Source organism: Schizophyllum commune, assembly GCF_000143185.2.
Source record: "Schizophyllum commune H4-8 unplaced genomic scaffold SCHCOscaffold_1, whole genome shotgun sequence".
Lineage (NCBI taxonomy): Eukaryota > Fungi > Basidiomycota > Agaricomycetes > Agaricales > Schizophyllaceae > Schizophyllum > Schizophyllum commune.
The window spans coordinates 84,407-106,198 of NW_026089538.1; the positions used below are offsets into that span (position 1 = coordinate 84,407).

A 21,792-nucleotide genomic window follows, 5' to 3' on the forward strand; every position below is an offset into this window, starting at 1 on the left:
GATCGGCGCTTTTGATCAGGTTTGGGAAATATGTGGCGTTACGGGGAGGCGTGGCGCGTCTCGACTTCCGGAGAGGCTTTCTTCAGCTTGAGATGAACTGAGTGCGCTGTGTATCATCTCAAGGCGTACACATAGAATACATTCGCTAAAAGCTCCATTGGTAGTGCTTGTACACGAGGGACAGCCTTGGCCAACAAAGCCGCCTCATCACACAACAAACAAAGCCGGCCGGCAGCCCCGCATCACACCGGACACGCGTACACACAAAGGGTCACCGTGTATTTTACCCCCGAGGTAACCCGCCATTGTCTTCAGGGTAACCGACGGGGTAACCGGGCAGTCGGTTATGGGTAGATACACACTATATAGCGCCAAGATTTCGGATATGTGGCGCGGCTCTTTGCTTTGATCCGCGCCTTGCAGGTTGGGGCCCAAATGGGTATGCCTGCCGCTGGGTATGTCGTTGACAGTCATGTTTATGTTCTACAGTGTTATGTCGCGCGTCGGGGCCGTGGCAACATATAAAGAGCGCTTGTCGTTCTCCATTCTCCCTCGTTGACTTGCACACAGCCCCAGAGCGATCTCGTCGACACCCTCGCCACCGCTATCTAGCTTCACTACTTCTTCACCGCAATGTTGGCCCCCCAAACTCCCGTCACCCCCTCGCGCCACAGCCCCGTTCCTCCGGAACTTCTCTCCGAGCACGAGCAGGCTCTAGCTTCGCAGGGCAAGCGCCTCTTTGCGCCACTGCTGGAGCAGCGGCGCGACGCGGACCGCAAGATGCTCGAAGAGCGCGAGCGCGAGGCCCAGCTTCTCGCCGAAGTCGAAAGCATCCCCGCAGTTCCCAACGTCAACAAGCCACTCCCGCTCTTCCCGAAGTGCACGAGCAGACACCGCACCTCCGCGTTCTTCTCCTACCAGGACGCGCTCCAGGAGCGCGCGCGCCAGGAGGAACGTGCCAGGGTGCGCAACCTGAGCTCCTCGAGCCTGGGGCGCAGCACGCCCGCGCTGACGCGCTCCTCGACGGCGAGCTCGCGCCCGATTCCCAGCCGCTCGAACTCGGGGCACTCGTTCACGACGTCGTCGCACCCGTGCACGCCGTCGCCGGCCACCCCCTCGCGCTCGAGCCCGACCACACCGTCGCGCAAGACGCGCCCCGCGGGGCCGCCGAACGCGCTGTTCCGGTACACCGACGAGGAGGCGTTCCACCCGAACGTGAACATGTACATGCGCGGCCCGCACGCGCGCTCGTGCGGCAACCTGTTCGACACGCCGCAGAACCCGCGCTTCCAGACGCGGCACGTGACGTTCTCGGTGCCCTGCTTGCCCAGCCAGCCGAAGCCCGTTGAGGTGAGTAGATGGTATTTCTTTCTTTTGGACGACGCATACCAACATGATTGCCAGAAACCTTCCCTCGTCAGACGCCTCACGAACAGGATCCGCACCATCAGTGGCCTTCGCAAGAACAAGAAGGTCCCCAAGCACAACTAGATCCATATTGACCTTCTAGACGCCTACGACCCTCCCCATGCATCCCTGACCATCCTGCATCTCTGACCTGGTCCCCTCACTGACCAAATTGCATCTATAGCGCGCCCATTGATTGACCTCAGCTGTCCCACACTCCCTACTGTATATTATCTCAGTCGACCTAGCCCTGTACCACACTCCTTCTCGTTAATTTATTTCAGAAAACCCCATTGACATGTCTGAAATTCCACGAAGGTTGTGAGCGAAATCGCCACATACAGCCTGTGAGTTCTTGGTTCGTCTTCTCTGCAGTTTCATGCCGTCGTAGCTGCTCGGCTGTCCGATTCCCGTGAACGTGAACATCAATATGGGCGCCTATGGGTCAATTTCCACGTTGTTCTGGCGATTGCCGACGGACGGAAACTGACGTACTCTCAACGACGCGCCGCGTTTTCCCTCTTCATCCCGTTCTCCTTCATCATGTCGCAATGGGGCCAGGGTCAGCCCGGATACCAGTATCCTATGCAAACTGGCTACAATCCGGGCATGAATCCCCAGTTCCAAGCGAATCAACCCCCACAATTCCAGCAGAATCCGCAGTTCCAGCAGCCTCAGCAGACGGGCTATACTGGCGGCATCCTGCCCCAGCAGACGGGCTTCCCGCAGCAGCAACAGCGTCTCGCGCCTCAGCCAACAGGGTACCAAGGCGGGCTGCAAGCCCAGCCGACGGGATACCAGGGCGCGCTTCAGGCGCAACCTACGGGCTATCAGGGCAGCGCGCTCGGGCACCGTCCAGCGCCGCCGCCTCCGCCCGTTCCTCCCATTCCATCGCAGTTCCAGAATCAGACTAGCCAGCTGGGCGTCGGGCAGCCGAACCGCTTCCTCAACACGACACCACTTGCTGCACAGCCGACGGGCTTCCCTGGGCTCAGCGCGCAACCGACTGGCTTTCAAGGGCTGTCCGCGCAGCCTACGGGCTTCCAGGCGGCGCGCCCGCTCGTCCCGCAGGCGACGGGCTTCGTCGACCCGCGCCTGCAGATGATGTCGAGCACGTTCATGCCGCTCAACCCGTCTGTGCCGTACAGCGCGGGCGGCGCGCCCCAGCTACCTTCCCAGTCGATCGACGGCTCGAACTTGCAGCAGTCCTTCCAGCAGTACAACCAGGAGCAGCGAGGGACGGCGGCGCCGAAGGTGCCCTGGGCGCTCAGCAAGGCGGAGAAAAAGCAGTACGACCAGATCTTCCGCGCTTGGGATACGGGAAATACGGGCTTCATCAACGGCCAGACCGCGCTCGAGGTCTTTGGGCAGAGCGGTCTGTCAAAGGAGGAGCTGGGGAGGATATGGTGCGTGCATACTAACTCTCATGCCATGCGCCTCCTGATCAATCACGCGTAGGGCTCTCGCCGATGTTGACGATCGGGGCAAGCTGAATATCGCTGAATTCCACGTCGCGATGGGGTTGATCTACCGAAGTGCGTACCATGATACTGTCTCGCGACTCGCGCTGACGCACTGTAGGGCTCAACGGCAACCCTATCCCTGATACGCTTCCTCCCGAACTCGTTCCGCCGTCGGCGAAGGACCTCGACACGTCCGTCAACTTCCTCAAGGATGTCCTCAAGAACGAGACACGCTCGACCTCTGCGCTCGATGGACCCGACTCGCGCCTCAAGCAGCGCTCCCTTCATAGCAATACTTCTGCCTTTGCAGACAGGGACGCGACTGTCTACCGCCACACCGAGTCCGAGTCCCCTGCCGGCGGCTTTTACCAGCCCCGCAACCGGCACGTCGACCGCGACGCCATCCGCTCCAGCTCCCAGCGCGACAGCCCCTCCGCCGACCTCGACGACATGAAGCGCACGCTTAACCGCACGCAGCAAATGCTCGACCGCAGCTCGGAGAAGAACCAGGAGGACATGCTGCTCGACGAGGAGATGGAGGACCTCAAGCACAAGGTCAAGCGCCTGAACGAGGACCTCGAGTACGCGAGCCGCGGCGTGCGCACGCAGAAGAAGGACGAGGAGCGCCGAAGGCTCGAGCGCGAGCTGATGGTGCTCATGCACGAGGAGATCCCGGAGCTGGAGCGCAGGATCAAGGACCGCGACGAGCGGAAGGAGCGGGAGAAGCGCGAGTGGATCCGCAACCGAGATCGCGCCAACCAGGGGTCGGGCAGGTATCGGGACCGTGACGACAGTTATGGGCGCGACTACGAGTCCCGGCCGTACTCCCGAGGCGCCAACCGTGACTATGAGTCGCGCCCCTACTCCCGTGGTGGAGACCGCGACTACGAGCCCCGTCCATACTCGCGCGGTGGGGGTGACTACGAGTCTCGTCCGTACTCCCGTGGACCTGACTACGACCGCGAACGCCCATACTCTCGCGGCGGCTACCGTCGATCACCGTCACCTCCCCGCGAGACCGATCGTGCTGCCCCGCCGCCTCCCGCCGCTGAGCCAGCAGGTCTCAAGGCCCCGCCCGCTGCGCCGAAGCCGCCTACATCTCCTGCGCCGGCGCTGAAGAACATGACGCCTGAGGAGCGCCGCGCACACGCTCAAGCAGAGGCTCAGAAGCGCATCCAGGCGAGAATGGCCGCGCTCGGTGTCACCGCACCGTCGACCTCCGCCTCCCCAGCACTCGACACCTCTGTTGAAGACCGTCTGCAGAAGGAGAAGCAGGAGGCGGAGGAGAAAGCGAAGGCGGCTGAGGCTGAAGCTGCAGAGCGTGAGCGCATTCGCCGGGAGAGGCTAGAGAACGAGAAGGCCTTGAGAGACGGCAGGGACACCCCAGCAAGCGCGACTGTGACCTCGCCTACATCAGCTGCTCCCGCGCCGCCGACGCCTACCACGCCTTCTGGCGGTAAGGCACCTCCCCCGCCTGCACCCAGGCGAGGACCTGCACCGCCTCCGCCAGCAAAGAGGGGTGCGCCCAAACCACCAGCGGCTCCGGCGGCTCGCGCTCCGCCACCGCCAGCCGCGCCTCCCGCACCTGCCGCTCCAGAGGTTGACCCTGAAGAGGAGGCTCTGCGCCAGAAGGAAGAGGCGGCCCGCAAGAAGCGCGAGGAGCGTGAGAAGCGCTTGCGCGAGCTGGAGGAGCAGGAGAGGTTGGAGGAGCAGCGGTACGAGGAGAGGATGCGCAAGCTCAAGGAGGAGGCCGAGGCGAAGAGGAAAGTCGAGGAGGCAAAAGCGGCGGCAGCGCCCGCTGTGACGAGCCCGCCACCCGCTCCGCCGGCGCCTCCTGCACCTGCACCGCCGACGCCAGCGTCGCCTCCAGCAGCTGAGAAGTCGACAAACCCCTTCAGTCGGCTCATGCAGGGTGGTGGCGCACCGCCCGCAGCGCCTCCCGTCGCCAACGGCGCAGCGAGCACGAACCCTTGGAGTCGCCCAGCTGCTGCGTCGCCGGCTGCACCCGCCGCACCCACGCCGCCCGCCTTCACGCCGGCACCGCCGCGCAGCCCCGCGCCGACCTCGAGTCCCGCTCCGCCAGCAGTCAAGACAACATACATGACCGTGCCCGCGGACGACGATAGCGACTGGGACGAGGTCAAGGAGAAGACGGATGACGAGGACAGCAGCGACGACGACTTCGCGGACCGGAACGTGCGCAAGAACATCGCGCAGTCGCTCTTTGGCAATGTGCTGCCACGGTCGCCGAGTGTGCCGCCGAGCGGGGGGTCGACGCCGGTCACTGCTCACCCTCCAACATCGATTGCTTCGCCTCCGCCTGCGCCGCCTGCTCCTCCAGCAGCGCCGCCCGCGCCACCGGCTCCCGCCGCGCCTCCCGCGCCTGTCGATGGGGGTGCGCCTCCTCCACCTCCGCCACCGCCTGGTCCTCCTGCGCCCCCTCCGCCACCTATGGCTGCTCCCGCGGCCGCGCCTCCTGCCGGTGGTGCTGGTCGTAGCGCTCTGCTAGCGTCTATTCAGAGTGGCGCGCGTCTACGCAAGGTACAGACCGTTGACAAGAGCGGTCCGCAGGTTTCCGGTCAAGTGCTTGGCGACACGGCGCCTCCGCCTCATATCAATGCTGCGCCGCGCATGCCGTCGCCGCCGCCTCCGCCCGCGCCCGCGCCGCCGGCTCCTGAGCCAGAGCCGATGCAGCGCGACAACTCCAACCGCCAGAGCGTGGACTGGTATGCCGGATTGGCGGCCGATGTGGGCACTCCCCAAGTCGACAAGATGCCGTCCTTCGCGGAGGAGCAAGAAGAGCCAGCGAGCGTGCCAGATATCCAAGTGCACGATACGACGCCGTCGGGTGCTCCGGACCCACTTGCGGACATCGACAAGTCGACGGAGTTGCGCGTACGCACATTGTATCCGTTCGAGGGTGATGGACCAGATGATCTTTGTGAGTGTCTATGTTCCTGCCATAGACATCTGTCTGACAGAAACCGACGTAGCTTTCGGGGAGAACTTGATTCTGAAGGCGAACCCGTCAAAGACTGGAGGTGACTGGTGGTACGGTACCTTGGTTCGCGATGGCAAGGCAGGCCTATTCCCCAAGACATACGTTGCGGAGTTCACTTCCTGTATGTTCAGTGTTCTCATTTGTTGCATCGATGCTCACAAACCCTCAGTCAAAGCGAAGGCTATCTACGATTATACCGGTGGCAGCGAAGACGAGCTGCCCTTCGCGGCAGGCGACGAAATCGACATCATAGACAGAAGCGACGAGGAGTGGTGGAAGACGGAGAAGAATGGCGTGGTATTCATCGTGCCCGCCGCGTATTTCGAAGAAGTGCAGGGTTAGTGTCCTTTTAATCTTACATTCGTCCGTCCTTCCTTTTTGTTTACGCGTTGGCATGCATAGGCTAAAGTCTTTCTTTTTGGTATTCGATGTACATGCCTTAAAACTTACTCCCATTGGAATGGATGTCGTTCGTTGTTAGACGGGTCTGTCAGCGATCCTCCTCCGGCGAGTGCCCTGCCAGAGCAAACGCAAGCTGATCATACCCCTTCGATCACTACGACTGAAGCTCCAGCCAACGCTTCTGGGCCTGCTGCTCCGGCAGCGCAGGCCGAAGAGGTCGAGTGGGACTCGAGCGGCGAGTCCGATGCCGATTCGACAGATTACTTCTCCCTTGAGGATAGCGACGAAGAGGAAGAGACCTCTGATACGAAGGAAGACCGTGCAGCAAGAGAGGCGGAGCGCCAACGGGTGCTTGAAGCTGCTGGTCTGGTCGTACAGCGTGACAAGCCCCCGCCGCCTCGCCCTCCGCGTCGTAAGAGGTCTGTCAAGCAGCGACGTCCCGCCCCGGCGGCGCCGAAGCGCGCGTCGGTCCTCTCAGTCACGTCCGACAAGGACCTGCCTACACTACCGACGGAGTCAACGGCGCCCGTCAGTCGTCCTATGCGGCTGGACGACGCGTACGAGCGCTACGAAGAGTTCAAGAGTAAGAACCGGATGTCGATGTCGTCGATGTCCGATGTGCCGTCCTCGCCGACGTCGGCGTCGATCACGCCTGGGGCTGTGTCGCCTGCGCCGAGTATCGCCAGGGACGACTCGACGAGGAGTCACTCCCGCTTCCTCAGTCATATCCTGGGTCGCAGCAAGACACCTGACCGTATCATGCCCGTCATTTCGGGGCCCATTTTGCAGACGCCAGAGGTGCCCGACCGGCCCAACAGTCCTGCTTTCGGCTCGGTGAGTAGTCCTTGATAAGCTCCAAGCATCTACTCAGCATTTGTTCCCTTAGTCCTGGGCGAGCCTCGTAGATAAGACCGCGTTGGACGGCATCCCGCCGCACGAGCGGAAGAGGCAAGAGGCCATCTTCGAGCTCATCGCTACTGAAAGTGCGTACGTGCATGATCTGCAACTCATTGTGGAGGTATGTATCAGTTCTTCCGACGCTGTCCTGCACAGCTCACATCCGCGTGTATACCAGGTGTTCTACCAGAGCATGCTACCTCTGCTCGATACCAAGGCCATTACCGTTGTCTTCGCGAACGTGGAAGACCTGTTGCTGGTCAACACTGTACGTGTCCCAATCACTGCCACTACTTACTATGAACTCACGCGCCAACAGACCTTCATGAGCTCTCTCGAACAACGGCAGAAAGAATGCCGCTTGTACGTCGATCGCATAGGTGATATCCTAGATACCCATATGTCGAATATGGCGGCGTACATGGTAAGTTCGGCGCATACCGCTACCTCCGGGATGCTGACCAGCATGCAGGAATACTGCGTCAACCAGTCGAATGCCATCAAGGTTTTACAGACATTGAGGGAGGGCAACCCTCAGTTGGCGGAGCACCTGCAGGTAAGCTCTTCGTCTATGATCCGTCAATTGTCCGAATCCGACTTACTCCTCGTCCCAGCGTCTGCGTGACACGGAACCAGCTTGTCGAAACCTTGATTTATCCAGCTACCTTCTGTCTCCCAGTAAGCATTGCTCTCTCCCTCCGACTCGCACATACTAATCAGTGACCCTAGTGCAACGCATCACCCGCTACCCCCTCCTCCTGCGCCAGGTTCTCCACTACACCGAGCCCAACACCGAAGAGCACCGCTCCATCGACCGCGCAGTGCACGTCGCCGAGAAGATCCTCAACCACATCAACGAGACCATCCGCGAGCAGGAGGGGCGGGAGAAGCTGCGGACGCTCTCGGAGCATTTGTGGATTGGACAAGGGTGCGTGTTCGGTCCCTGCGTGCAGAGAAAGCCGCGCAGTTTACGATGCGCCATGCTGACTCTACCTATCATCACCCTGACAGCCGCCTCGACCTCACCGCACCCACCCGACACATGGGCACGCGCCGACTGCTCAAAGAGGGCTTCCTCATGAAGGCGAAGAGCGGGCGGCGGCTGTACGGCGTCCTGTGCTCGGACATCATGGTGCTCACGGACGAGCATATGAAGACGCTCTATCGGATGGTGAGCTGGCTTTTCTTCCTTGTTTGCCTCTTCTCCGACTGCTTACTTCTCTGCCTCGCTGTGTACGTGGGCTAATTCGTTCTCTTCAGCCCATCCCCGTCGCCGAGGCCACCGTGAAGGCGATGCCAAGCTTGAAGGGTGCGTACATCGTCCTTTATCCCTTCAATCACGCATGTGCATACTAACCACGTCTCTCCCAGACGACGGCGCGTTCCAAATCAGCCTGCCATACCCGCGCGGCGGCGACACGATTGCGCTGCGTGCAGGTTCGCTGAAGGACTGTCAACGTTAGTGTTCCTCGTTCCTTTCTAACCGAGCTCGGACCTGTGACGACGTGTCTTACCTTCTGCTACCAGAATGGATCGACGCAATTGAGCTCGCGACGCTTCGGGCGCGGGATGCAGAGAAGCGCGCGTTGCGCCGGATACAGACACACTAAACGCAGACCCTTTTGCCACACAACTTTCTTCGCGATTTCTTAGACGGCATTCCTCTCGGACCTGGAGAACATACCCTTTCTTGGCTACCAACCATCCTCGTCAGGCTCAGCGGACTGCTCGGACAGGTATCGCTCGCATCTTGGTCATAACATATCATTAAGGGCATTATGTATGCTGGAGACTGGAGGACGGGGTGTGTACAGGGTAACTCGAGGCGTCCAGGGACCCTCGTATTGTACAGCTATCGGGGAGCTCTTACAGGCGCTCCCCTCTATATATACGGTAAGTATTCGCGTGCGATGCAACACACACTCATTATAGTACACGGACACTGCGCGAAAGCGAAGTCTAGATTGCGGATGCGCGATAGCGGCGAAGATACACTGCGAGTGCGCAATAGCGATGACAGCTTGCGTGCGTGCAATAGCGAAGACAACCTGCAGGTGTGCAAAGCAGCGAAGACGACTTGCAGGTGCGCAAAGCGGGGAGGTTCTTGTGGTTGCTGAGAGAACATCGAAAGCAAGACGAGTGGCAAGCCGAGATGGGTGGCGAGCCGGGTATGGTGGGTGGGGGGAGGGGTGTATCGCAAGGGCTTGGAGTGTGGAAGTCGTGGGGGACATGGCCATCATCGACTATACGTGCTCGAGCCCGATGACTGGGTGCTGACAGAGTCAGAGCGCGTAGGTTGAGCTCGTCCATGAGGGCTGAGAGCGAGATCAGTATCTAAGCTGAGTGGCGGCTCGGTGGCGCGATAGAACAGAACTCACAGCGACGCGAGATGCGGATTCTGTAGCATGACGGAGGCCGTTTGCAGTCCCGACTGCCGCCCCGGAGTACAGGCGACGACGACGTGACTGTTCATCGCCTTGACAGGCGCGCCAGGGGCCGAAGGGAATGTCGGCGAAGTGGGGGAATCCATCGTGCCACGAGGCTCGGCTTTTGTTTTTGACGTCGCGGGGACGGGGGACCTGATCTCACGGACGGCGGCGCCGCGGGGTATCTCGAACGAGTGACGGAGATGGGCAAAAGAACAGAAGATCGCGCGCCACCGCATCTTATAGATACGCGAGATTTGCATCCGATGCCTTGTGGCGAGGCATGGCCCAAATGAAAGGCGGACGCGCCTCGAGTGGCATCATGTGGGCCGCCGTTCCATTGTTTGCTGGTGTGCTCTCCGTTGTACGGTCATATTATGCAGCCCCGTGCTATGAGAGGAGCTTATCATCAACGATGAGCTGGCCTGATAGAGATAATTTCAGGCTAGAATACGTACAAGTCTGCGGATTGACAGGGCATCTATCGTGGCGTTAGGCGCGTTTTCGGTGTTCTTGTCGCTGTTTGTCCACCTCAGTAGAGGGTGCACGGGCTGGCTTCACGTTTCATCCCATAAAATATAGCCATATACTAGGCATAAATGTTGTTGGTGGAGGCAGAACGAGAGTAGCGACATGAATTTTGGCACTATTGTTTCCAAGAAGGGAAACAAACCCGTGCCTGATTGCCCACGTGCTCCGTCAGAAACGTGGTTGGCCGCCGGCTTCGTGCGGCTACGTCACATTCACATCCCCTTCGCGGAGGCAAATGAGGGATCCTCAGTCGACGCACTGACAGCGGAAGCACAATGTAGGCAAGCCCTTGAGCGAACATGGGAAGAACGGCTTATTGTACAAGGCCTATTGTACTTGCCATCGATATCTGCAGCATTTTGAGCGGTTGAGATGATCCTGGATGTCAAGCTGATGCTTCAAGGATGCTTCTGGCATTGAATCGCGGAAAGACCGCGCACGGGAACGACTACAATAAGTATGGGCTACAATAAGCGTCCGGAATGGCTGGGTATGCGAGACGGAAATGATGATGGGGATGGTGAGGCGATGCGAAGAGTCAGAGTCGGTATCAGGTCAGGGTGGTGGCTACACGGATTAGGTCGACGGCGAACGGCCGAAATGAGCATACAATAAGCGATAAAGAAACACGTAACCGGGGAAAGCAAGCTGACAACAGGACTGGTGAATAGTGTGGGAAGTTCGAGGAGGCGAAGCATGGGAAGGGGCAACGATGGGAAAGATTGGCGCGCAAGTCCAGCCTAGAAGCGCCGCGGAATGGAGCTCGTTACCCGCTACACGAGGTCCGAGCGCAGGTGCCTGCCCGGTGCTCAGAGGATCAGAGCCCGCCAGCACCCAGCGCTCAGCAGCGGCGCACGCGCTTCTTCGACGGGCGGTTCCCGCCGTCCTCGCGGCGCATGACGGCCTTCTTGCATGCCTCCTCCTCGTCGAGGAGCGCCATCTGGCGGTCGCGTTCCGCGGTGACGATCTCGATGAAGTCCTCGAGCGTCATGCGCGCGACCTCCTCCGCGCGCTCGGCGTACGCCTTGATCACGTCGCTTGGGTGCCGCGCGTGTGAGGGGAGGACCTTCTCGACGCGGCGGGGCTTGCCCTTCGGCGTGCGCTGCTGGCGGTTATTGTTGAACCAGACCTTGATTTGGGCGTACTCCCTGTATCGCAGACCGTCAGAACACGCACTCATACAGACGCACGACCCTACTCACCGGCCAAGCACGAGCGCGAGCGCCGCGATCCACGGCGGGTGCGCGTACGGCGTGTACGTCGAGAAGACGAGCTCGAGGACGTTGCTCTGCAGCGTGTTCACGGGCGAGTTGCTCACCGCGCTGATGGCCTGCGCGCCCTCGAGCAGCTGATCGCGCAGCGCGGCCTGCTGGGCGTCGGGCTCGGCGCGCAAGCTGGACCCCGTGCACCGCGGCCTCCCCTTCACTGATACGCGCTGGCTCTGGGAGGCGTCCGCCAGGCGGCGCGAGCGCGTGCGGGGGCCGTCGGCTCGACGGGTCGGGGATGGTGATCGGCGGGGCGCATGTGATCGGAGGCGCGGGGTAGGCGCGGGCGATGGCGGCGCGGGCGACGGGGTGCCCGAGGACACGGACGAGCCGCCGGGGAAGGTCGAAGGGAACGAGGCCAGGCTCGACGTCTCCGCAGAGGACTCCCGCCAGAGTGCGACGTCAAGCAGGAACCCGACGCCGCCCTTGACGGGATCGGACATAACCTCAGTGGCGAACATAGCGGACTCGGAAGGCAATCAGGACTTGAATGCGAGGGACAATGAGGAAGGGGGTACAGCACGATGCTATGCACTCGCGCAAAGCAAAAGAGAGGGAGGATAGGTGAAGGAATGTGGTGTCGGCCGCGTATTTAAGGGCACGTCCTATTGTCTGCCCCGGCGCCGCGAACGGAAGCCCTTGTTGTCTTTAGGAAGTAGGCGAAGGAGAACAAGCAGGGCGGTGGGAGGCCGACCGTCGCGACACGCCGGCCTAATAAGGCGCGGCGCCCACGCCCGGGATGGGAGTACAACGGGAGGCGCATGCATGGAAGGCGCTTGCCCCGCGCGGATGGTTATAACGAAAGCGGAAACAGAACGGACAAGGCGCGCCATATCGGGGCAGTCTTTGTGGCGCTCCGAAGCTGATGAGGGCAAGGAGCGTCAGGGGGGCGTTCGCACGGGCGCGGTCGAAACATGAAGAAGTACGGCAGGGCTCCGAGAAGACGCGGAGGTATGTAATTGTACAAGCTGGTATGCGGCGCAGGGTAGATGAGTACAACAAGCAAAGAACAATAGCATTACGTATTTGGGCAGACGGAGCGGCGGGCCTGGAGGGGATGGGATAGGAAGGAAAGAAAGGGAGTGGGTTATGCTTTGCGGATTACATCCCAAACAGCTTGGTCAAGAAGCCCTTCGCGCTCGGCACCTCCTCGTCATCGAAAGCCACATTCACGCCCCCATTGGTCGTTTCAATGATGGCCTCGTCAAGACTCAACCCATCCTTCCCGGCTCCATTGCCCATCCCAATCATGCACTTCGTCTCCCTCTGACCCTCCTGTACGTCCCGTGCCGAACGAGCAATACCGTCCGACAACTTCACGCGACCGTTCGTCGTCGACGCAGTGAGCGGTCCGACGAAGGAGCGGGGCAAGATGAGAGTGACGGCGCCGTTAGTTGTGTGTTCCGCGAGATAGAGCGGTGTGCGCTTGTAGCGCTCAGGCGCATGCTGATCATACCCGTCAGCGAAAGTCCAAGCGTAGATCTTGGGTATATGTACATACCACCGTCAACTTCACCGCCCCATTCGTTGTCTTCAGGTCCATTTTGGTCTTCTGTGTTATGTCCCTCGCCGCATGAGCGACAACCGTCACCTCCGCGGCGATCCGGCCGTTCATCGACTGGATGTACACATCGGACATGGGCTGCGCTACTCCTGGCAAGCTGGGAAGGGTCGGATCGATCGCCCAGGTGCCCGTGATAGCATTGTTCTTCCTTGTCACCGAGACAAACTTGCTCGGCGGGATAGATGAGGAGGCACTGGTGAATGTGGATGGAGAGGGTGCAGCGGTGTACGATGGCGCTTGTGGGGAAGCAGATGTGGAGGCGCCATCGGGTGTGGGTGTGTAAGGTGGCGGAAGAGGCTGGGGTGGAGATCGTCAGTCGCTGTGGCGCACCAGAGCGATGCACGCGCACCTCGTCGCTGTCCACGGGGCCTTGCTTGGAGTCTATATGCGCACGCATGACCGTCACGTCGGGCTGAACCTCTGGAAGTGGTTTGCTGTCGTCGACGATGAGCATGGCGTTCGTTCTCTTCGACGTCGATCAAGATGGCCTTCGCGTCAAAGGTCGTCGAGCACGAGTGCGAGAGTCAAAGTCAGTGACTCCCAATGTCTTCTCTTATATCAGTGAATCAAGCTGCGCTCCGCTGCAGTTTCGCTGCGGGAGGCGATGGAGGCAGGTCAGAAGGCGGTCAGATGTATGTGCGTGGCGGTGTCAGTCTCAGGAACGCTAAGAATACGCGAGCGCTGGCTGCCTCGCAGTCGACTCGGGGCTCGAGCCGCAGGCGCATACCGCCTGACACTGACAGAGGAGCACATTTCGAGCATCAAGTCTCGATCCTCGGTAGACGGAGGGGCTAGACAGGTACTGGTCGGCGCGGATTGGGCGCGGAGATGGATACATCTTGCCGCTGCGGGGCTGACGACGGCGACATCTTCCGTAGCATACGGGCGGCCCCTGCACCAGGATCTGGGCTAGTCCTTCTCAGGAAGTACGGCGACGATCGTATGTTCGGCGCAGGGTCTTGTCAATGGGTGGGAACATGGAAACGGATGGCAAGGACTTCCTTTTCGAGCGACAATGAGCACCTTGATCGGGAATTGCCGAGGCTCGTCCTGTTGCGAGCGCCCAGAGTACAGTATGAGAGCCGCGGAGGCATCGCTAGAATGTCTTGGAATATGCGTGGTAGATGGGGCTGCAGCGAATCAGCTGACGCCAGAGCGCAACGCCAAAGCTGGGACCAATGGTAGTTCCATGACTTGTCCTTTAGGGCACTCTAAGATGGGTATCGTGCAATCGTAAGCGGATGCGTGCTGTATTATAAGAGCGTACGTGAGGGAGATACAGAAAACGAAAGAGAAGAAAAAAAGGATCCAACGTCCGACCATGCCTATAAGTATACAATGTCTGCTCCTCCCCTCCTCAACTCCCCTCCTCCTTCGCCTCCATGAGACCATTCTACCCAATCACACACCCGCTCTCCTGCAACGGACACAACGCCTGCCACCACCACCAGCCCGTGGTCTGCACCTCCCCCGTCGCCTTGACCTTGATCGGCCCGCCCTTCCTCCTGACCTCGATCGTCAACTCCTTCTCCCCTTCCACCGGCACGTCATACCACCACCGCAGCGTCTGCCCCTCCACCGCCCAGCGCCCCTCGCTCACGACGACGTCGACGTCAATGAGCCCGTCCTCGCCCAGCAGCGCGGTCAGCTCGTTTGCAGAGAGCGAGCTCCGAGAGCTGCGCTTCGACAGCGTGGGCGTGGACTTGCCGCTCGGCTGCAAGCTTGTGGGGACGAGGGTAGGTGCGGCAGGCGAAGACTGATTCGTCGACTCTGGTCTCTGGATGTCAAGGGACGACACCGTCTTGATCTCCGGCAAGGACGGCGCGACGGTCGTGACGGCCGACTGCGGCTCTGGTAATGAGTCGCGCTCTTGCTGCTCCTGCTCCGCGCTCGTCTTCGCACTCTGCCCGTGCCCGATGACTGTCGACGCATTCCTCGAGTCCGCCGGATAGCCGCCCGCCCTTGACGCCTCCACCCACCGCGGCGCCGCATAGTGGACTAGCGGCAAGAAGATCTCCGTTGCGATCTCCTCTTCTTCGCCTTCCGCCTCGCTCTCTATTCTTCTCCTCAGCTTGTCTTCCGCGCTGACGCGTACGGACACCTTGAACTCCGCCTTTCCAATGTCGAACTCGATGCTTGTCGCGCGACCGACGACCTTCTCCGGAAACGGGCGAGCGAAAGCGCGTACCGCACGAGCACCGTCGGTAAGGAAGGCATACGGGTTTGCTGGGCCCTTCCCACCGCAACTCCTGTTGCCACCGTTCAACGTCGCAAGCGTCAAGCTGGAGGCCGCCGGCCCGCCCTTCGCCTCCTCCCCACCTCGGAGGTCGTCCTCGCTCCACAAGCTCAGGTCCTCCATATTCCACCCATCGCCCCAGTCGTGACACGAGTCAGGGCAGTACGTCCAGATGGTGAAGTTCAGGCCATTCGAGCCATCCGCCGCATTCAGGCTGGCGTCGAGCGCGCGCTCTTGCCTCGAGTAGTCGCCGCGGTGCTTCCCGTTGTCCGTCCACCCGTAGGCCCGCTTGTTGTCCATATCGAACGGCGTGCCAATCTCGCCAATAAGCGTCGGGTACGCCGCGCCGAGCGTGAGCGCGTCCGCCTTCAGCATGCCCAGCTGGTCGCGCAACGACTTGCGGATCGCGCGCTCGCCGATCTTCACCGCCTGCAGCGTGTTCGAGTACTTCCCCCGCAGCAAGCCCAGCGCATCCGCGTTGAACCAGTTCCAGTGGCGCGTCACCAGCGTCAGCCCGTCGTAGTAGTGCGCCGAGTACGCCGCGCGGCCCTTCAGCACGTCCTCCCCGATCTCGGGCGGCTCCGCGAAAACGGGCGGCTCTATGAAGAGGATAGCCTCGGGCTGCGACTGCCGGATGCGTGCCGCAAAGGCCTCGAAGTGCGGCCGCCAGTAGTCTGCGACGAACTCGATGTCTTCGCCCGTGCCGGGAAGCGCGCGGAAGTAGTCCGGGCGGAGCACGAAGCCCGTGTCGACGTCCCACACACCGTGCTGAGCCCAAGGGCAGGTGCCCAATGCCCACCCAGGATCCCGCCGCCAGCCCCAGCGCGGATGTACGCCATCAGGCTCGGTAGAGGGATCTGCCCACAGTATGGTGCCCTTCGGGTCGATAGTTGTTGTGCCGTCCTTGCTGGGGCCTAGCGCACCAAAGGACCAGTGCTCGACAGTCTGCGCCTTGCCCATACCGAGCCGCAAACTCTGCGCGGGGGTCGGGTACGTGCCCTTCTTGAGCGTCGAGCCCTGCTTGTCCGGGTTCGCGTTCAAATCCGCCCAACCGCACAAGCCCTCGAATGGCTCGTTCATGCTGTCCCACCCGAGAACGCACACGTCCGCGAGGTCGCCCGCGTCCCGGATGCGGTCCGCCATGACACCCATCGCGGCAATATAATGCTCCTGAAGCCAGTCCTGGATGTTCTTCCCGTCAATGATGCAGCGCGGCGCGAAGTCGCGGCCGGCGAAGAAGAGGGTAAAGATGGTCTGCGAGAGCAACCGACCGTAGTTGGTCGACCAGATCATCGCAGGGAGGGATGCGGGGTCGGGCGCGTCGGGGTCTGGGTATTGTGCATGTACGAGGGCGGCCTGGGTGGCGTGTATTGCGCGCGGGTTGATGCCAATGGCGGGCAGCGTCCAATACGGTGCGCCCGAGCCACCAGAGAATCGTGACCACTGACAAGATAGTTAGCGAGGTGAATGTACGGCCGTCGTTCAGAATCATGGAAGACCGCTCCCATGCACCCGTCAGACCCCGCCGTTAGCAGAGGCGAGAAAGAGAGGGGATGAATCATCTTCGGTGCTTGAGGAGACAAGTGTTGGATAGGGGTGGATTGATGGAGAGATATTGCATGCCAGATGCACGTCATGACGGGGCTGAGAGCGCGATAGGACTTCATGATTCCGAACTTCGCTGCATTGAGCACCCTCTTGTGACATGACACTCACCACGTCCTGATGTGGGTCCATGAAGACCTTGAAGCCATGCTCCTTGCATTTCCTCAACACGCGCACGGTGTAGTCCATGTACTCCTCGTCGTACTTTCCACTGCGCAGCATTAGCCCGATCGCCAAGGACTACGAACGACACACGCACGGTCCTTCATGCTCTATCGCCTCCCAAGTGACGGGGAACCGTAGCATGTTAAAGCCCCATCCTCTGAGTCTCGCGAGATGCTCGTCCGCGCTCCCATCGTCGATGTCGAGTGGTCGTCCGACAAAGCTGAGGCCCCCACGCTCCGCAGCTTCCCAGAAGTCGTCCAAGATGTATGAGGGTTGTTGCACAGGCGCCTTCGACGACCCTGATAAGTTCACTCCTCGCAGTAGTAGTGTTCGCCCGTGCCCATCAATGAAGGAGGCATCGACGGTATGCACAAGGTGGGAGGGGGTCGGAGCGCCTGTCGCTGGCGAGGCACTTGGTATCCGTGGCATGATTCTGTGTGTCTGAAGCGCTGATAACCGCCTAGTCGACGTCAAGAATGATGTGTGCGTCGCCGCCGCTCGTCGCAGCGAGCAGATGATGGTGGCGGACAAGCGGGGTATAAGTGGTACGACGTCGATGATCGCGGTTTCCCCGCGCGTGCGCTGTGGCGCTGGCGGCATCACCGGTCCGGCGCGCAATTCGCCGAGGTGGCACAATTATAAAAATCCAGTTCCGCCTTGGCCCAGCCGAGAGGCGGAACTTTGAGCATGGGATGAGACGACTATCAGACTAGGTACCCGGCGGGAATCACTAGGTACCATTGACAACAGCTACAGTAGGCGAGCGGGAGGCAAGCGGGAGGTACGATGCATCATGCTACGTCCGCGCTCCATAAACTAACAAGGCCGTGCGAGGTGGCTATACTACGCAGGACGCCAAGATACCCTCGCTAGTTCGGTTGAGGCTTCCCATGGCCTACAACCGAGAAAGTTCATCGATATGACGCCGTTGGTAGTTAACGAAAGAGTACAATGTCAAGTAGGTAAGCAGTGACCGCAGGGCAGTAAGACGCTGTCACAAAAACAGTAGAAAAACGATCGAAACACGCCAGCCCAAACGACACTGGCCGACTCCATCGCCTTGCTGCCGCGAGAACTATGCAATGCTGCTTATGGGAGACTGTGATGTCTAGGCCTCCCGAAGGCGATAGACGTGTACAAATCATTGCGTCCTGCAACTCACATCAGGACGTTGCTCTGAGACAAGTAAAGGAAAGAAGGCTTACTGGCACTCAACTCGCTCCTTCTTCCCCGACTTCCAACTGACTGACTCGCGACGCAACGCCCGAGCACCCTTCCATGATTCCGACTCGAACTTGACATGCACACGACCCAGCCGCGCGATGACTTCAGCTGCGTCCTTCCCCAGCACCTGGCGACGTCCTGAAGGGCGGATGTCGCATAAGACCTCGTAGTCAGAGGCTTGAATGGACAGCGATGCGTCCATGACCTCCTTAGAGATCATGGGCGCGTCTTTTGCCTTGAACACTTTGGGCACAGAAGTATGGCCTTCCGTGCAGCGTTGCTTGATGTGCAACCGGCCGTGGAAAGTCCGTGGGAGGAAAAGGACGATTTCGCGACCGTTCGAGGTCTCCATCCTGAGCGAGAGTGGCACGCGTTCATATGCATTTGGAAGGCGCTGTAGACCTTGGGCTCCAGCCACGATCGCGACGAATCAGATGACAAACGCACCAGACGCAGCTGTATCGAGCCGTACTCAGAGCACAAGTACATCGACGCCAACTCAATATCTTGTCTAAGAGATCCTTCTACTTGTGCAATGACATCTATCTTCGCCTTTCCTGTCGTCTGCAGCGCGAGCATCTCGTGCGTCGTCAAGGGAGCGCTTGAATACTTGTCAATGGCGGGGTCCAGCAGATAAGACCCGACGATGTCCTTGGAAGACTCCATCGTGAAGTCCTTCTGTGCGCGCTCAGGCATACTGCGCCGCGAGGACTTGAACTGCGTGAAGATGTCCGTCATCGTTGTGCGCGGAGAGGTCGCTGTAGGATGGCAGGAAGAAGAAAAGGCAAGCGCTTATTGGGGGAGCGAGTACTTATAAGCATCGTCCCCCTGCGCCGCAATGACGCCGCTCGATGGTGGCTTGCGGTCTCCGGCCTCGTGCGCCACTCATCCGGAATGAGAGCGGACATCGCTGCTGAGCCTTGTAATCCGCGGCGCAATGGTGCGTGCGGGACGTCGTTGTGCACTAGACAGGACGTTCTGCAGACTCTATTCGCGAATCAGGGTCGATAGAGCAGTTGGACGAGTTTACGGACTGGTATTTGGATAGTCACGATGTGCCTTCGAGGTCGAAGTTCTTGTATCCACGATATAGTAGACGTCGATTGAAGGACGGCGCCCAAAATTGGGACGCCTCGACGGATAATGAGGAAGACGGAAGTGCAGATCGGTTCATCATCATCATGACGAAGGCAGGCAGCAAGCCGCATTTCCGGCTGTTGCCGGATGACATCAATTACCGTTCTCAATTTTATCCTAAACGGGAACAATGAGAGCAATGCTCGTGTTTTAGACCGCCACAGTCGAACCGCCTCGCTCTTGAGCACTGATGCTACTCATCATGTCAATCATCAACCGCATACGACGGCTGAGCGCTGAGCGCGCGCGAGGAGATGGCGACGCGTCCAGTCGCGATGCTGGCGTGCCGTGCGCGCCGCGTCAGCCTCCGGCCTCCGTTTCGGACGGGGGCTGATTGGCTGCAGCACCAGGGAGTTTGAGAAGAGGATGGGCTATATAGCGCTCACTAGCTGTCTCGATCGACTATACCATCTCCCCATACCCTTCCCATACCTCCAACCCCCCCTATCAGCAACACCATGCACGTTATCCTCACCGGCGCCACGGGCACGATTGGCCTCCCCGTCCTCCACCGCTGCCTCGAGACGCCCTCTATCACCCGCGTTTCTGTCCTCTCTCGCCGGCCTATGGAGATCCCCACGGGATATGGCGGGCGCACGTACGATGCAAGCAAGGCAGAGGTGATCGTACACAACGACTTCACGCAGTACGATGCGGGCCTGCTGGAGAAGCTCAAGGGCGCGCGCGCAGTCATCTGGGCGCAAGGCGTGCCGCAGAACGATGTGAAGAAGGGGTGCGTATTCGTTTTCATAGGAAAGCAGAACAAGGTGCTGACAATCGTCCTCTAGCGAGTACATCCGCATCACCTACGACTCCCCCATGGCTGCCGCGAAGGCCTTCGCGCCACTCGCCGGGCCCAACGACCCCTTCACCTTTGTGCACGTCTCCGGCGAGGGCGCCGACCCCACCGAAAAAGCCTGGGCGCTCTTCGCCAAGACCAAAGGGAGGACCGAGCGCGAACTCCTCAAGCTCGCCGCCGACTCCGCCCCCACCTCCTCCTCTCCCTCCCAGCCCACCTTCCGCGCCTACAACGTGCGCCCCGCCGCCGTCTGCGCGGGCAAGCTCTACCCCTACCCCGACCGGCAACGACCCTTGGCCTACCGCGTTCTCGGCCCCATCATGACCCCTGCGCTCCGCGTCGTCAGTCCAGGCATGCTCAGCCCGACGGACGAGATCGCGACGGTGCTGGTGGACCTGGCAACGGGGAGCCTGCCGGAGCAATTCAAGGCGGACGCGGCGGGGAAGCTGAAGGGCGAGGGCATCGAAGCGGGCGGGTGGACAATGCGGTGCCACGCGATCAGGCAGTGGGCGAAGTTGAGGGGCGTTGTGGGGATGTAGGGATTGCTTGTCGGATGCTTGGTTGTCGTCGTGTGCTGCTCTTCGTATATATCATTGATACCAGACTATCCTCGTCCCAAGCCGCGCGTTGATAATGGTACAATTGTCGTGCCCAAGCAGACGGATGCATCTTGCTCAATCCCGCCACGTCTAGGACCTGGCGCTACAGGCATCAAGATAGGCACGATAACTTGAACTTGGATCGGGGGCGGAGGAACGAGGATGGATTGGGCGGGAGCATAGATAGAGAGGGGGCATGATGGTGTAGGTTGCGGTATGCCGTCAGAATCTAACGGAGTGTGTTTGCTTGGGTCCTGAAATCGGATACGCTTCCCCTCTGATGGCATCTTGTCGTACGACGGGCTTGAAGGCAACACAGACGCGGCCAAAGGCTGGACAGTTCTCCGTCAGCGCTGATCTTGTACCGACACCAGAACACGCACCACAACGTTCTTCCACCCCACCGCCTCTTGGGCCTCCAGGTTCAGATATGCGTCATGCAATCGCGGTGCACGGCGGTGCTTCTTCCTTGGATGAGACGCAGACCGACGCGCATGCGCAGGCCGCGCCGGAGGCCGCCTCTGGTACCTCCCCCACCGTAACCCATTCCTGCAGCGGAAGTTGACAAGCAAAGTCGTGACGACGGAGAGCGCGCAGAGGGCGATGAAGGCGGCGATGAGGGCGCTGGAACATACTTGTCAGGCGGCCGTAGCCAGCAAGAAGAGGAAGTGCACCACTCACGGACTCGGACGCGCAGTGGACCCACCACGGTGGGGGACGCCGCTCTGCGATGGATCGCGCTCGTCAGGCATTGAGGCGGGGCGAAGGGGACCAGGTGTGTGGGGGTACAGGTCATTGTTCCATCCTGATATACACCCTGACACGCGGTCGCATCGTCTTCCTATCCGCGCTACTAGGCTGATGCAACACCCCTACGGACCAGCCGGGGATGCGTGCGTAGATCCAGGAGCGGGAGAAGCCATCTAGAACGAGAGTTCAGGCAGTTGACGAGATCCACGCCTCCCTCTGGCAATGGGCGATCAGATGAGCGGGTGTAGGAGACTATGAGAGCCTGATCCATGCACTTGAGCCGCAAGGGGATGAAGGGCAGGTAGAAGGCTGAGGCCAGCA

At 60.4% G+C, this 21,792-nt stretch overlaps 10 protein-coding genes across 10 annotated transcripts; 3 read left to right on the top strand and 7 right to left on the bottom strand.

Annotated features, from left to right (window-relative positions):
* Positions 1-633: 633 nt before the first annotated feature.
* SCHCODRAFT_02482306 (uncharacterized protein) lies at positions 634-1,491 on the top strand (the record flags this gene model as incomplete). The annotated part of the gene is made up of 2 exons (XM_003036302.2): positions 634-1,350; positions 1,405-1,491. The coding sequence occupies 2 exons, from the start codon at positions 634-636 to the stop codon at positions 1,489-1,491; spliced, it is 804 nt and encodes a 267-aa protein (XP_003036348.1).
* A 426-nt stretch (positions 1,492-1,917) lies between these two features.
* On the top strand, positions 1,918-9,167 carry SCHCODRAFT_02603965 (uncharacterized protein). The gene is made up of 16 exons (XM_050344073.1): positions 1,918-2,813; positions 2,866-2,942; positions 2,989-5,811; positions 5,864-5,992; positions 6,041-6,208; positions 6,353-7,107; positions 7,160-7,291; positions 7,349-7,438; positions 7,490-7,594; positions 7,643-7,726; positions 7,785-7,848; positions 7,900-8,098; positions 8,182-8,341; positions 8,431-8,479; positions 8,542-8,628; positions 8,698-9,167. The coding sequence occupies exons 1-16, from the start codon at positions 1,951-1,953 to the stop codon at positions 8,778-8,780; spliced, it is 5,868 nt and encodes a 1,955-aa protein (XP_050202581.1). The 5' UTR covers positions 1,918-1,950; the 3' UTR covers positions 8,781-9,167.
* Positions 9,168-9,464: 297 nt separating this feature from the next.
* On the bottom strand, positions 9,465-10,072 carry SCHCODRAFT_02603968 (uncharacterized protein). Its single transcript, XM_050344074.1, has one exon. The coding sequence runs from the start codon at positions 9,833-9,835 to the stop codon at positions 9,545-9,547; it is 291 nt and encodes a 96-aa protein (XP_050202582.1). The 5' UTR covers positions 9,836-10,072; the 3' UTR covers positions 9,465-9,544.
* A 446-nt stretch (positions 10,073-10,518) lies between these two features.
* On the bottom strand, positions 10,519-12,168 carry SCHCODRAFT_02603970 (uncharacterized protein). Its single transcript, XM_003035477.2, has 2 exons — positions 11,330-12,168; positions 10,519-11,275 (listed from the first exon to the last, which is right to left on the bottom strand). Exons 1-2 carry the CDS (start codon positions 11,851-11,853, stop codon positions 10,969-10,971), a joined length of 831 nt encoding a protein of 276 aa, XP_003035523.1. The 5' UTR covers positions 11,854-12,168; the 3' UTR covers positions 10,519-10,968.
* A 123-nt stretch (positions 12,169-12,291) lies between these two features.
* Positions 12,292-13,603, bottom strand: SCHCODRAFT_02603973 (uncharacterized protein). The gene is made up of 3 exons (XM_003035476.2): positions 13,306-13,603; positions 12,894-13,253; positions 12,292-12,838 (listed from the first exon to the last, which is right to left on the bottom strand). The coding sequence occupies exons 1-3, from the start codon at positions 13,408-13,410 to the stop codon at positions 12,494-12,496; spliced, it is 810 nt and encodes a 269-aa protein (XP_003035522.1). The 5' UTR covers positions 13,411-13,603; the 3' UTR covers positions 12,292-12,493.
* Positions 13,604-14,038: 435 nt separating this feature from the next.
* On the bottom strand, positions 14,039-17,489 carry SCHCODRAFT_02603975 (glycoside hydrolase family 5 protein). The gene is made up of 3 exons (XM_050344075.1): positions 17,057-17,489; positions 16,909-17,008; positions 14,039-16,635 (listed from the first exon to the last, which is right to left on the bottom strand). Exons 1-3 carry the CDS (start codon positions 17,101-17,103, stop codon positions 14,350-14,352), a joined length of 2,433 nt encoding a protein of 810 aa, XP_050202584.1. The 5' UTR covers positions 17,104-17,489; the 3' UTR covers positions 14,039-14,349.
* On the bottom strand, positions 14,091-14,430 carry SCHCODRAFT_02603976 (uncharacterized protein). Its single transcript, XM_050344076.1, has one exon. It carries the CDS (start codon positions 14,277-14,279, stop codon positions 14,097-14,099), a length of 183 nt encoding a protein of 60 aa, XP_050202583.1. The 5' UTR covers positions 14,280-14,430; the 3' UTR covers positions 14,091-14,096.
* A 196-nt stretch (positions 17,490-17,685) lies between the features above and the next one.
* On the bottom strand, positions 17,686-19,372 carry SCHCODRAFT_02603981 (uncharacterized protein). Its single transcript, XM_003035474.3, has 4 exons — positions 19,221-19,372; positions 18,634-19,173; positions 18,168-18,580; positions 17,686-18,113 (listed from the first exon to the last, which is right to left on the bottom strand). The coding sequence occupies exons 2-4, from the start codon at positions 18,922-18,924 to the stop codon at positions 18,104-18,106; spliced, it is 714 nt and encodes a 237-aa protein (XP_003035520.2). The 5' UTR covers positions 18,925-19,173; positions 19,221-19,372; the 3' UTR covers positions 17,686-18,103.
* A 280-nt stretch (positions 19,373-19,652) lies between these two features.
* SCHCODRAFT_02603985 (uncharacterized protein) lies at positions 19,653-20,823 on the top strand. The gene is made up of 2 exons (XM_003036300.2): positions 19,653-20,056; positions 20,112-20,823. The coding sequence occupies exons 1-2, from the start codon at positions 19,782-19,784 to the stop codon at positions 20,659-20,661; spliced, it is 825 nt and encodes a 274-aa protein (XP_003036346.1). The 5' UTR covers positions 19,653-19,781; the 3' UTR covers positions 20,662-20,823.
* SCHCODRAFT_02482224 (uncharacterized protein) lies at positions 20,727-21,473 on the bottom strand (the record flags this gene model as incomplete). Its single annotated transcript, XM_003035473.2, has 3 exons — positions 20,727-21,053; positions 21,105-21,345; positions 21,403-21,473. The coding sequence occupies 3 exons, from the start codon at positions 21,471-21,473 to the stop codon at positions 20,727-20,729; spliced, it is 639 nt and encodes a 212-aa protein (XP_003035519.1).
* Between the last annotated feature and the right edge of the window lie 319 nt (positions 21,474-21,792).

Excerpts from the sequence above, each read along its gene's own strand:
- SCHCODRAFT_02603965 (XM_050344073.1), top strand. The coding sequence starts at position 1,951 with ATGTCGCAATGGGGCCAGGGTCAGCCCGGATACCAGTATCCTATGCAA. Across the intron at positions 7,727-7,784 it reads AGTTGGCGGAGCACCTGCAG|CGTCTGCGTGACACGGAACC; the intron begins GTAAGCTCTTCG and ends TCCTCGTCCCAG. Across the intron at positions 8,342-8,430 it reads TGAAGACGCTCTATCGGATG|CCCATCCCCGTCGCCGAGGC; the intron begins GTGAGCTGGCTT and ends CGTTCTCTTCAG.
- SCHCODRAFT_02603968 (XM_050344074.1), bottom strand. The coding sequence starts at position 9,835 with ATGCGGTGGCGCGCGATCTTCTGTTCTTTTGCCCATCTCCGTCACTCG.
- SCHCODRAFT_02603985 (XM_003036300.2), top strand. The coding sequence starts at position 19,782 with ATGCACGTTATCCTCACCGGCGCCACGGGCACGATTGGCCTCCCCGTC. Across the intron at positions 20,057-20,111 it reads CAGAACGATGTGAAGAAGGG|CGAGTACATCCGCATCACCT; the intron begins GTGCGTATTCGT and ends ATCGTCCTCTAG.
- SCHCODRAFT_02603973 (XM_003035476.2), bottom strand. The coding sequence starts at position 13,410 with ATGCTCATCGTCGACGACAGCAAACCACTTCCAGAGGTTCAGCCCGAC. Across the intron at positions 13,254-13,305 it reads GCCCCGTGGACAGCGACGAG|CCTCTTCCGCCACCTTACAC; the intron begins GTGCGCGTGCAT and ends TCTCCACCCCAG. Across the intron at positions 12,839-12,893 it reads GGGCGGTGAAGTTGACGGTG|CATGCGCCTGAGCGCTACAA; the intron begins GTATGTACATAT and ends GGGTATGATCAG.
- SCHCODRAFT_02603981 (XM_003035474.3), bottom strand. The coding sequence starts at position 18,924 with ATGACGGACATCTTCACGCAGTTCAAGTCCTCGCGGCGCAGTATGCCT. Across the intron at positions 18,581-18,633 it reads GCTCGATACAGCTGCGTCTG|CGCCTTCCAAATGCATATGA; the intron begins GTGCGTTTGTCA and ends CAAGGTCTACAG.
- SCHCODRAFT_02603970 (XM_003035477.2), bottom strand. The coding sequence starts at position 11,853 with ATGTTCGCCACTGAGGTTATGTCCGATCCCGTCAAGGGCGGCGTCGGG. Across the intron at positions 11,276-11,329 it reads CTCGCGCTCGTGCTTGGCCG|GGAGTACGCCCAAATCAAGG; the intron begins GTGAGTAGGGTC and ends TCTGCGATACAG.
- SCHCODRAFT_02603975 (XM_050344075.1), bottom strand. The coding sequence starts at position 17,103 with ATGCTACGGTTCCCCGTCACTTGGGAGGCGATAGAGCATGAAGGACC. Across the intron at positions 17,009-17,056 it reads GCGATAGAGCATGAAGGACC|TGGAAAGTACGACGAGGAGT; the intron begins GTGCGTGTGTCG and ends AATGCTGCGCAG. Across the intron at positions 16,636-16,908 it reads TGGACCCACATCAGGACGTG|TGGTCACGATTCTCTGGTGG; the intron begins GTGAGTGTCATG and ends CTATCTTGTCAG.
- SCHCODRAFT_02603976 (XM_050344076.1), bottom strand. The coding sequence starts at position 14,279 with ATGGTCGGACGTTGGATCCTTTTTTTCTTCTCTTTCGTTTTCTGTATC.